Raw genomic sequence first — 13,571 nt, 5'->3', positions numbered from 1 at the left:
TGTGCTGACTTTGAACTCATGTATCCGCTCCCTTTCTCGTGGGGTCTGTAAGTTTCCTGCATACACAACCACATCGTCTGTCAGCAGAGGTAGTGTCACTTCTTCACTTCCACCTAGGATGCCTTTTCTCTCTTTTTCTCATTTAATTGATCTGGCTGGAACTTCCAGTACTATGCTGAATAGAAGTGGTGACCTGTGCTGTGAAAACTGTGAGACACTGATGAAAACAACTGAAGATAACACAGACAGATGGAAAGATACACAGTGTTCTTGGATTGGAAGAATCAATACTGTGAAAATGGCCATACTACTCAAGGCAATATACAGATTCAGTGTAATTCCTATCAAATTACCAATGGCATTTTTCACAGAACTGAAGCAAAAAAATGTTAAAATTTGTTTGGAAACACAAAAGATCACAAATAGCCAAAACAATCTTGAGAAAGAAGAACAGAGCTGGAGGAATCAAGCTCCCTGGCTTCAGGCTATACTGCAAAGCTACAGTAATCAAAACAGTATGGCACGGGCACAAAAACAGACACATAGATCAATGGAACAGGGTAGAAAGCCCAGAAGTAAATCCATGCACTTATGGTCTGTTCCCTAATGAATGACAAAGAAGGCAGGAGTATATAATGGAGAAAAGACAGTGTCTTCAATAAGTGGTGCTGGGAAAACTGGACAGCTACAGGTAAAAGAATGAAATTAGAACACTCTGTAACAGTACATACAAAAATAAACTCAAAATGGACTAAAGCCCTAAGTGTAAGACTGGATACTATAAAATTCCTAGAAGAAAACAGGCAGAACACTGACATAAATTGCAGCAATATTTTTTTTGGATCCATCTCCTAGAGTAATGGAAATTAAAGCAGAAATAAACAAACGGGACCTAATTAAACTTAAAAGCTTTTGCACAGCAAAGGAAACCAAAAAGAAAACAAGAAGACATCCTACAGAATGGGAGAAAATATTTGCAAACAATGAGACTGACAAGGAATTTCCGAAACACACAAACAGCTCATACAACCTAATATCAAAGTCCCCCTTAAAACAAAAAACAAAAGCCCAATTCAAAAATAAGCAATAGACCTAAATAGACATTTCTCCAAAGAAAACACAGATGGCCAACAGGCACGTGGAAAGATGCTCAGCATTGCTGATCGTCAGCGAAATGCAAATCAAACTACAATGAGCTGTCACCTCACACTGGTCAGAATGGTCATCGTTAAAAGTCTACAAATAATAAATGCTGCAAAGGGTGTGGAGAAAAGGGGACCATCCTACATTGTGGGAAATGTAAATTGGTGCATCCACTATGGAGAACAATGTGGAGGTCCCTTAAAATACTAAAAATAGAGTTACTATATGATCCAGCAATCCTACTCCTGGGCTTCTACCTGGAGAAAACTGTAATTCGAAAAGATACAAGCACCCCAGTGTTCACAGAAGCACCGTTTACAACAGCCAAGACATGGAAGCAGCCTAAATGTCCATCAACAGATGACTGGAGGAAGAAGTTGTGCTATGTATAAATATATACCATGGAATATCTCTTATCCATAAAAAGAAATGAAATAATGCCATTTGCAGCAACATGAATGGATCTAGAGATTATATTAAGTGAAGTCAGTCAGGCAGAGGAAGACAAATATCATGATATCGCTTATATGTGGAATCTTAAAAAAAAGAGAAGAAGAGATACAAAGGAACTTATTACAAACCAGAAACAGACTCACAGACATAAAAAACCAACTATGGTTACCAAAGGGGAAAGAGAAGAGGCATGAGGGATAAATTAGGACTTTGGGACTGACATAGACACACTACTATATATAGAATAGATAAATAACAAGGACCCGCTGTAGAGCACAGGGAACTATATTCAATACCTTGTAACAATCTATAATGGAAAAGAATCTGAAAAATAATATGTATGTGTGTAAGTGAGTCACTCTGCTGTGCACCTGAAACAAAGACACACAATTACCGTTGAAGAGGACGTCCTTCCCGCCACACCATCCCCTCCCCCACGACAAGTATGATGTTAGCTGTGGGTTTTTCAGAGAAGAGTTTTAGTATGCTGAGGTACTTGCCTTCTGTCCCTAGTGTGTTGAGTGTTTTTATCATGAATGATAATGTTTTTATCTTTCGTTAAATGCTTTTTCTGTATTGATTACAATGATCCTCTTTATTCCCCCTTCATTCTGCTAACGTGGTGATTACTGACCAATCTTCACACGTTGAACCAACAAAAGTTAAGGACTGGTGTTAGTTTTCTTCAAGTGCTTGGTAGAACCCACCAGTGACGCCAGCACGTCCAGGGCTTTTCTGTTGGGAGACTCCCCTGCCTCTGCTCTTTTCCAGTTGAAGTACAGTCAGTGACCAGTGCTGTGTCAGTTTCTGGTGCACAGCATAATGCTTCAGTCATGCATGTACACACATATATTTGTTTTCATATTCTTTTTCATTATAGGTTGCTGTAAGAAACTGAATATAGTTCTCTGTGCTATATGGTATAAATTAATTTATCTCTTTTATATATAGTAGTTAGTATCTGCAGGTCCCAAACTCCTAATTTATCCCTCCATCTCCCACTTCCCCCTCAGATAACCGTAAGTTTGTTTTCCATGTCTGTGAGTCTGTTTCTGTTTTGTAAATAAGTTCACTTGTGTCTTTTTTTAAGATTCCACATATGGGAATCTAAAGACTCATGGACAGAGAATACAGACTTGTGGTTACCAGGGGGGTAGAGGGTGGGAAGGGATAGACTGGGATTTCAAAATTGTAGAATAGATAAACAAGATTACACTGTATAGCACAGGGAAATATACACAAAATGTTATGATAAATCACAGAGAAAAAAATGTGACAATGAGTGTGTATATGTCTATGAATGACTGAAAAATTGTGCTGAACACTGGAATTTGACATAACACTGTAAAATGATTATAAATCAATAAAAAATGTTAAAAAAAAAGATTCCACATATGAGTGATCTCATATGGTATTTTTCTTTCTCTTTCTGGCTGACTTCACTTAGTAGGACAATCTCAGGTCCATCCATGTGCAGCAATGGCGTTAGCTGGGAGACCTGTGATCCTGATTCAGTCTCCTTCCTAGTTACAGGTCTGTGCGGATTTTCTGTCTTAGTAGGTTTTGTGTTTCTAGGAATTCGCCCCTTCGTCTAGATTATCCAGTTTGCTGGTGTCAGTGGGGTTTAGTTTGTTCTTCATTTTCTAATCCCTTAGGTTGTAAGGTTTGGTTGTTCATTAGAAATACTTCTTATTGCTCAGTGTAAGTATTTATAGCATAAATAAAAAATGTTAAGGTCGAATTACACAGAAGGATGAAAGGGAAAGTCCTACGTCCATTCCCCTAATTTCACACCCCAGACCTCGTCGCTGTTAACGGCCCAGCTGTTTATCAAACTGACATGGTATGGCGCTTGCTGGGTACTCTGGTCTGCTCATTTACCTGGCTACCTTCCTCCCTGGGGCACCCCTCTGCAGTGCACCCTGTTACTACCCTGACTTCACTGACGGGGAGCCTGAAGCAGAGAGAAGTGAAGCAGCGTGCAGAAACCAGGCCGTCTGCTCTTGCTTGTATATAAAAAACAAATATAATCATATTAATTAGCAATAATATTAATCCAAATGAGGCAGATGACATCACTCCTCTGCTTCAAACCCTCTGATTCAATAAGAAGAAAGCCCAAAGCCCTTCCCATCACCCGCTAGGCTTCTTATGAGCTGGCCTGCTTCTCCAACCCGGTCTCTACCACTCACGCGCTGGGTCTCTGTATCCCAGCTACAGTCATCTTGGTTCTGTTCCCTGAACCTGCCAACACTGTTCCTGCTTTGTGACCTCCTTCGTGCGCTGTTGGTTCTGCCCAGAATGCACTCTCACCGTCTGCATGGGCTGCTCCTGCACATGACTCCCGTCCAGCCCGGAGGTCGCCTTAGGGAGGCCTCCCAACCCCCATCTGGAAAGAGCCCTCTTCATCACAAGTCACTCTCTCACCCCATGTGAAAATGAATATATGTACATTCATGTATGGCTGAAGCACAGTGCTGTGCACCAGAAATTGACACAGCATTGTAAACTGACTATTCCTCAGTGAAACAAATAAAATAAAATAAATAAAGGGGATATTGAGAAAAAAATTCATGCAATATTCCACTGCCCAAGGGTAACCGGTGTTGATGTTTTGTTGTATTTTCTTCTAGCCCAGAGGTATCCTATTGTTTGAATTTGTATTTTTGACGACAAAAAGGGAGAATATTTTTTTCATTATTCTTATCAGCTATTTATAGTTCTTTTGTGATTTAGCTCTTCCTATCCCTTGGCCATGGCTGTAGTTTAATTCTCCATTCAGGTATGAGCTCAGGTTTTACCTTAGAAAGGTCTTCCCTGATCACCTCTTTTAAAGCACATCTCTGCCATCTCCACTGCCTCATTCTCCATCAGCTTGTGGGAAATTGTATGTCCTATGTAAAACACACCACATTCTGTAATTACCTTGCTCATTTATCAACTGTTTATATCCCCACCTCTCTGGGATAATGTGAGACCCACAGGGAAGTAATCTTATCTATTTTTTAAAAATTTTTATTGAAGTATAGTTGATGTACAATGTTGTGTTAGTTTCAGGTGCACAGCAAAGTGATTCAGTCACACACACACACACACACACACATATATTCCTTTCCATTATAGGTTATTACAAGATATTAAGTATAGTTCCTTATGCTATAAGTAGGCCCTTTTGTTGGTTATCTATTTTACATATGTTAATACCAAACTCCTAATTTACCCCTCACTCCCTCCTCTTCTGGTAACCATAAATTTGATTTCTACATCTGTGAGTCTATTTCTGGCTTGTAAATAAGTTCATTTGTGTCATTTTTTTAGATTTCCACATATAAGCAATATCATGATATTTGTCTTTCTCTGTCTGACTTACTTCACTTAATATGATAACCTCTAGGTCCATCCATGTTGCTGCAAATGACATTATTTCATTTCTTTTTATGGCTGAGTAGTATTCCATTGTATAAATATACCACATCTTCTTTATCCATTTATCTGTCGAGGGGCATTTAGTTTGTTTCCATGTCTTGACTGTTGTAAACAGTGCTGCTATGGACACTAGGGTGCATGTATCTTTCTGAATTATAATCTGACCTACTGTCACCAATGACTGTCTTCCTAATAACTAAAACACTGTGTAGAACATCCTGGGAATAGGGATTAATAGATCTGCTGGATGAGTGAGTCAAAGCGTACAAAACTGCAGCACTTAAAATGGCCTGCAGCCCTAGTTCAAGATTCTTTTAACAACGCTTTCATTTAGTTTACAGTAACGTTGGAGAGCACCGTAAATCTGCAGTGTTTCTTCATATATGCATACCTGATTGCTGGGCTTGGTGGATAAACACTTTCCAAAGTAAAGAGTTTCTGTAACACAGAGGCTGTTACATGCGGGCCCGTCAATAACTCCGGTCTTGTACTTGTCACACTAAAAACCAGAAAAAAAATCAGTTAGTAGAAAAATGTTCATAAGAAGAAACACAACAAAGACACTATAAAGAAGTATTTGTATTCTTTAAGAGAAAGCTCTGTGATGAGAAGAACTCAGGCTCTGGATTCGGACAGACTTGGCCTTGAACCCAGGCTCTGCCCCGCACTAGCTCCACGATGGCGCGCGCTCTCGCCGCAGTCAGGGCGCGCACAGGATTCTGCAGCTACTCCCCACGCAGCCTGGCCTGAGACCTGCGGTACCCACGCTCTCTGAGAACAAGGGCACTCTATTTTTAGAGACGGCTCTGGGTTTAAAATAAATGAGAAAATAAAGTTTAAAATACCAAAATATTTTCGAGTAACAAAATTAAGTGCCCTCTCTCATCTTGTCATCCTTGACGGTTCCCCAAAACAAGAAAAAAATAAAAACAAACTGAACTCTTTGACAAAACAAGGTACCAATGTAACCCTAAGGCCCCATAAATGAGGAAGACCTGCCGAATTCAGTGAAAATTACACCAGAGTCCAGATGGATGCTGAGATTAAATGCCTGCTGAGACCTCACTTCGCAGACAGGGTTGGCAGAGCACGGAACAGGCGGTGCGCCGGCGGAGCTGAACCAGCATGCTGGTTTGCAGCGCACGTTTAAGGGGCACAAGCTCTGGGCGCTTCTAAGGACTCTATCTGGCATCGTGAAGTGGCAGGGCGAGGCAGTGCTAAACGATCAAAGCCTTAAGAACGTTATCTGTGTTGGAGGCAGACGGTCACTGGCATGAGGGACGAGACAGACCACGTGGTGAGCGTCTCTGTAGTCGCTGGGGAGATGCACTGGCCAAAGCAATGTGTGTGAGTGTCTCTGTCTCCCTCATCTTTTTTCCTCTTCACACACACACACACACACACACACACACACACTCTGGGCCACAGAAGTTTCATTACTTGCTTGTTTCACTGCCCCGGCTGCTTCCTGCAAATAGCTGGTTGAAGAACTACTTTCATTCAGTCATGAGTAAAAACCAAAATAAAACAAGGGTGAGATCTATACAGCAAATTTATAAGGAAAAGGAGGAAAGGAACAGGAAAAGGAAATGGCAAATAAAATTCCCAGAAAATATTGCTATGAATTCAAAGGACTTAATGAGACAGCTTAAAACAAGGCCTCAGAGCAGAAGACATAATGATGAGACAAAAATAAAGAAGAGTAAAGTAAGCTAGCAGAACTCAGGAAGGAAGAAAACGAAAAAAACCCTAGAAAATAAAACCACATTACAAAAAGGGGGGGAAATGGAGGTTAGACAAAGATAATAGCACAGTAAGACTCATGAGAGCCAGGCTGAGGAAAATGAAATGGAAATCTGAAAAGAACTAAAAAGAATGTGAGGTAAAATCATAGAAGACAAAGGATATCCATCATGTCCACACGAGGGAGAACAGGACATGTAGAAAAGAACAAATAATCAAGGGGGAACTTAAGCAGACTTCACATAAGTGAAAGAAGACTTTAATCTACAGATTGAAAGGATACACAATGTCCCAAGGAAACTGACATAGAATGACCCTTGCGACACATCCCACTGAATTTTTCTCAACTTCAAAAATAAATAGTCCTTGAACATCCAGGCAGAAAGATCAAGACACCTTTAAGGTGAAATAAATCAGACTGGCTGCAGATTTCTCCGCGCCACATTCAAAGGTCAGGAACGGTGGGGCAGCGACAGCAAAGCCTGAGGAAGGAAGTGTGACCTGCCTGCGTCCTGATCTTCTCATCTGCAGAAGGGGATGTAAACAGTACTGGATTGATGGCCTTACTACGTGGTGTGATGAAAAAATAGGTATAGATCTCCTGTGGTTTCAACAGTGCTCAATATAGTATTTACATTTACATATATTTACTATTTATGTGTCTGCATGTATATTTACACATGTACACATTTTCTATTGACATGTATTTACATATGTGCCCTTTACATGTATTTACAACAACGGCTATTTTACACAGCCAACCGTTCTTTCAAGTACAAGGCATCACATATTTTTGAACGTGTTAGGATCAGAAGACAGAATTCCCATTTCTCGCATTTCTTGCAGAATCATTAGAGAATGAGTTAATTTTAGGTGACCAAGAGACGAACAGCGAAGGTGAGCACGGAAACCAGCTGAAATGTAGGACTGGGAGGAAAAGGGCTCCGGGAATCAATTTCATAATGATTGCTTACACAGCATCCGGCAGCTACTAGATGTTTACTGTGTGTCAGGCATGGTTCCAGGGCTATATTTTTATTATCACAACAACAGCCCTGTGAGGGAGAACTGTTGTTACATCCGTGGTGAAAATAAGGGAACAGAAATACTACCGAGCAACTTGTTGAAGCCGCAAAACGATGACACCAAGACTCCAACCTAGGCAGTCTGGTTCCAGGGTGCGTCCTCTCCATCACTACTGATTGTTCAGAATGTTAATATTATGAACTGTGCCAGTAAAAGTAATAAAATTAACAAAACCCAAGAAGGGGAAATGTAAGAGGATGAGGGGTGTCAAAAGGGTCTTTATTCCTTATCTTTAATGTTCAAAGTCAAAAGACAGTATTTACATCTTATAAGTCAAATAACAGAGATATAAGTATATTCAAAATTACAAATGATCACTTGAAGAAATAATAATAATATATTAATTAAAGTCAGGTAGAGTGAACGAGATGGGATGAATGGAAGTATAATAATTTTGTCATTGCTTGTGGTAGGAATACATAGGTGTGGTTTAGAGAAATAGAGGATAAAGTATATTTTTAGAAGTTCTTGTATAAGGCTAACTATGAGGAGAGTGCAAATGAGAATACAAACCATTCTGAATTATCAAAAGGAACAAATGTAAAACAAATTAAAGAAATAAACGTGCTCTAGAGAAAAATACAAACCAAATGAATCCTTAAAAGCAAAAGTAGGTCATAAAATGTGATACAGAACTAAGTTGTGTCAATAAATGTTAATGGGATAAGCTCATCTATTGTAAGAAAAATATCCTCAGAAAACTGTCAAAAAAAAAGTTGAAAATAAGAGCCAAATACAAGGGGAAAAAAAGTTAAGTCACAGTCTTATACCAGCTGAGACTGAATTTGCAGGGAGGGGAACACATTAAATAAGGTAAAAAAAAAGAGCTCTTTATAATATTAAAATATCCATCCACAATAAAGATGTTACAATATTACAGTCATGAATTTCTATAAAGAAAAACAGTAGCATTAAAATTCATTAAGCGAAATCTAAAGAAATAGAAAAAGAAATAAACACAACGGCATCAGATGTAGGAGACCCTAATTCACTTTTCTTAGTCCGTGACAGATGAAGTTTACAGAAAAGATACGGAAGAACTAAATAATCTAATTAATAAGGGAAATCTAACTGCCCCAAGGACAGAGAATATACTTTTCAAACGCCCACAGAACACTTACAAAATTAGACCAAAAGCTTTATACATCCCCTTAAGGAGACATAGCAGAAACTGTGTTCCCCAATCACCATACAGTAAAACTTGAGATTAACAAAAAAAATCTACCTAGAAATTTTTTAATGTTCTTTTAATTCTTGAGTCAAAGAGAAAGTCTAAATTGGAATTTTAAGCATCTGGGAAATAAAAATAATAAAATTAAAAAATATATATCAGACAGAAGGAACTAACTAGTATAAAATAAAAATAAAAGGCTATGTCTACATTCCTGCAACTGAGAGAATTCCTTTGATGTTTATCTCCCATTGGCTGCTGTAGGTCTGCCGCTGCTTTCTGGTTTCTGCAATCACCTTGCGTTTGCTCTTTCCCAGAACGTCCCCTGTCTGTCTGGTTCCCTGAGCCTGATGACGTCACGCTGCCCACAGATCAATCTCGTCACCTCTGCTCTTGGGATCATGCAACCTATCAGAGGGCCAGCGACGCTGGGTTTCCCCTTGTGAGGGGTAGGGGCTGAGGGTAACTTCTTGAGCCCTTCATTTTGGGTTCTTGAATTTTTCATGATCCCAAGGAAACAGCCAAAGCACAGTGGGCTCTGATAACCACTCAGGACTTGCAGAGGCCAGCACAGGGCTCCCTGCCGACACCAGCCACCGTCCGCAGGGAGGGTAAGGACAGCTCTGATGGAGACTGCGGGTCCTGTCCCTGAGTTAAGTACCAACCCTGGGAGCTGCCGCCCTTCCGCTGTCCGAGCAGAAGTTCCTGGGGGAGCCCTCGGCAATGCCTGCCTTCTCCTCTGGACCTAGCTGTAACCAAGAATATTAGGTTTCACCTTCACAGAAGGAGCAGAAGAAAGTGGACCTTCCTTCCCCAGGTGAGCTTCTGGGGAGCTTAGGGAATGCAGAACCACCTGGTATCTCTGCTCGGCAGCAGAAGGCAGCCATGTCACTGGCAGGTTTCTTCATTGAGGCAAAGGTTGGGGGAGTTCTTAGAGCTCACTCAGGAGTGAAACCTCCCGCAGGTACAGCTTAGCGTTTCCAAGGGTTTAGATCCCATAGACCAATTTGCTGACAGCAAATAAGTAAGAAATCAACAATAAAAATAATGTAAAAAGACACAGACAAGCATGGAAATTAAAAAGCAGAGCCCTAAATAATTTGAGTTAAAGGAGAAATCAGAGTGGAAATGCAGACTATTCAGAACTGAACAACAACAAGGGCACACATATGGAAACGTGTGGGATGCCAAGAAAGAACGCTTAGAGGGAGATTTACAGCTTTAAATGCAGTGATGAAAACATAAAAGACTGAGATAAATGGTAAGCACTCAACTAAAGGTGCTTTAAAAAATCCCAATACCAACAACAAGGGAATAAACCCCAAAAGAAGTAGGAAGAACCCGCAGAAATTCATGGAGAGAAGGTCAGCGACACGCGAGCCGCGTTTCTGGAAACTTCAACAGCAGAGACAGACCTTCAGCAAGACGATCGTGAGAGGAGGAGGAGGCACAAATAAAACTTGTGGCGATGCATCTGAAATGAGCAATTTTTCTAAGAAACATAAATAATAAAACATGATGCAGGAAGAAATAGAAAATCTGAACAAGACTAACAAACATTAAAAAAAATGGAATCAGTAATGAAAAATCTTTTCCTCCAAAAAATCAGGTCAAGGTGCAGTCAGTCTAGGAGGACTTCAAGGTGCCTTCATTGGGGAGGGTACAGCTCAGTGGCAGAGCGCACGCTTAGCATGCACAAGGTCCTGGGTTCAATCCCCAGCCCCTCCTCTAACAGTAAATAAATAAATCTAATTCCCCCCCCCTCCAAAAAGCTGCCATCAGGGTGGAGTGCTGTTTGTAAGAGTGGAAGTTAGTAACTGCATAAATGTCCATCAACAGAAGAACAGCTGAATAAAGTGTGGTATATATACTCATACAATAAATACTACGCAGTGATTAAAATGAAAGCACTCAGCCTACGCATATCAACATAGAAAAATGCTGAAAACATAGTATCAAGTGGGAAAAGGTGCAGACTGGTATGTGCAGTTTAGTATCATTTATTAGAGTTTAGAAACATGCAAAGCAATGCCATAGCTTGTTTATGTACCTACACACACTTAGTGAAAATCCGACAACACAACGGCAAGGACTCACACCAAAGTCAGGATGGTGGCTACTGCTGGGGAGGGGGACAGGGCCCGGGAAGGAGAAGGAGAGCTTCAAGTGCACTGGCAAGGTTTTCCCTTTTTAAAAACACAGCAAATGTGTCAAAAGGTCATGGTTTGTTGTGTAGACGGCAGCACACAGGTGTCTGCCGTGTTGCTCTCTGTGGCTTTTCATGTGCATCTCTTTAATCCTTACAACCTCCCTGTGAAAGAGATCTTATCATTATTTCCATTTTATTGCTAAAGAAACTGAGGCATGATGAGGCTAAGGAACCTGCAGAGCAGGCTAGTGGTGGCGCTGGAATCCGAACCCAGAGGGTCGGCCTCCAGAGCCGAGCTTGCAGCCACTGAGGCAGAAGCCCCAGGCCGGCCTGTCGGGGAGAGCTACACGCGGAGCAGGCTGGGCAGCGGTGGAGCCGGAGGCCCGGCCCCGGTGCTCCTGCTCAGGGGCTCTGGTCACACGTCACACTCGTTCCCTTTGCACAAGCAACTCACAGTAGCGCCAGGACTTTTATATTTGCTCCCTGGGGACTTTGCATATAATTGCGTGCATATAAAAAGCACCTCCTGGATGGGTGAATGAATGAAGTATATTATGGGTCTTTATTCAGAAACAGAGCGCTCTACCATGGACAACTCCCGGACCAGAGCTAATCCGCTCCAGCTGCCCTGATCTCAGGCTCCCGTGCCCTGAGGCGCACTCCACCTGCAGCTCTGCCCCAGGTCAAGGCCGCAACGCGGCCCCTCCCACGACACCCGTGTGCCAGTAAATAATCCGGAAGCTGTGTTACCCTTCCTGAGCCCATATTCTCTTCCCTTCTCTCCTAGCATTCCCAAGTCTAACGCCATTTATGTTCGCACTCTCTTGCCTAGTGCAGTCAGACGATCTGAAGGCACCGATGTGGCCACAGTCACCCTGAATCCCCCCCAGCACACAGGGCAGAGCTTGGGATGTCAGTGTCCAACAAATGGTTATTAAATAACTGCCATAAAGAACATAGAGATTTTGATTTTAAAACCTCATTGCAGATAAAATTAATGCTTTTCCATAATACTTAAAACATTAAAAAAAAAAAGACAAACCAATGTCTTATTAGTAAACTGTGACACTGAAGACAAGTCTGGCATTCAGCTGCAAGAATCAGATTCTTGTTTTGAGCAAAGGCCCTAAGCCAAGCCGGCATCAAAGAGGCAGTCACAAAGAACAGGCTTTTCCACTTGCGGCTTCCATCACAAACCAAAGGCAAATTTCCCACATGCTTCTACGAAAAGAATGGCTGGCCACATACTGTTGTGTTTCTTGTTTTGTCTTGTTTTCAGGAACGGCCATACACACAGACTATAACCACTGTCAGCAATCTGATCTCCTAACTAAGAAGACACAGACTACGAAGAACCCTCAGCTGTACGTGAGGACACCCAGAGAAAGCGCCAGGGGTTTGTTCCTGTGCCTCTCTGCGCACGCCCCCTGCCTGCGCACCCCTCGCACCACCAGAAGATGGCATCTTCAGCTCAGGTTTACAAAACATTTGTGAAGGAACAACTTCATGCGGTATCATTTCGTCCCGGTAATAATTCTGGCGATAACAATGAACAGATGTACTAGGTTTTAAATAATTTTCTAAGAGCCATGTTCTAAAAATGTATTTCAGACAATCTTATCAACTTCTCTTTCTTAGGAAAAAGCACCATAATCGGATTCTTAATTCCTGAAAATCTGCCGTCTCCAGTCAGCACCGTCGCCCACTCCCCACGTCAGCTATTTTAGGTCAACTTCACCACTCTCTGCAGTGTCACTGTACCTTCAACCTCTCATTCTGCTCTCCTGACTTCTTTCTCTCGGCCGTTAACAGTGCTCATCAGTCTGTTACACACACACACGTGTGCACCCCCCCTCCCCGAACCCTCTCCACTCTTTCCTTCCCTTCTGTTACAATGTCTGTAATTTACTGTAAAACTCCGGGACACACCGTGCGACATCTGTGCCTGTTCACAGCGCAGGTGCGTCTAATGCCCCAGCCAGCAGCGCACAGGCGCTCAGAGCGCTGTCCATCGGGGGGTCAGGCAGCTCCCGCTCCAGAGGCGGCGCCCTGAGTGCATCTAGTACCCCTGTCTTGATCAAGACGGATCCACTCCTGAGATTTTGTTAATCAGCAAACTAGGATTTTACTGGTGAACTCTGAGGCTAACTGGCAGGATGAAGTGAGAAATGAACTCTCACTGGTGAGATTAAAGGTATTTAAGGGATGTGGACTGGCTAAAATATGAGCTGCTCCCTGCTCTTTGACAAAGAACAAGCTGAAGCCACAGCCTCCCTCCCTGAGAGGTACCCGGACCTGGGGGACCCCAGGGCCAGGGGTTCTGCAGCAGAGGCGGGGCTTCAGCTCTCCCGGAGGTCTTGCTAGAACAGACAGCTGGAGCCCCCCTCTCAGAGCTTCTGA

At 42.1% G+C, this 13,571-nt stretch overlaps 1 protein-coding gene across 4 annotated transcripts in view; it reads right to left on the bottom strand.

The window, feature by feature from the left end:
- DIPK1A (divergent protein kinase domain 1A) overlaps positions 1-13,571 on the bottom strand; it is a 173,533-nt gene that overhangs the window by 4,165 nt on the left and 155,797 nt on the right. For all 4 annotated transcript variants that reach the window (XM_072968213.1, XM_072968214.1, XM_072968215.1 and 1 more), the window contains one exon: positions 5,414-5,521. In XM_072968213.1, the coding sequence (XP_072824314.1) occupies positions 5,414-5,521 (108 nt within the window). The remainder of the gene's footprint in view (positions 1-5,413; positions 5,522-13,571) is intronic.

This window comes from Vicugna pacos, chromosome 9 (genome assembly GCF_048564905.1).
Source record: "Vicugna pacos chromosome 9, VicPac4, whole genome shotgun sequence".
Classification (NCBI taxonomy): Eukaryota; Metazoa; Chordata; class Mammalia; order Artiodactyla; family Camelidae; genus Vicugna; species Vicugna pacos.
This window is presented reverse-complemented; position numbering and strand designations above follow the sequence as displayed.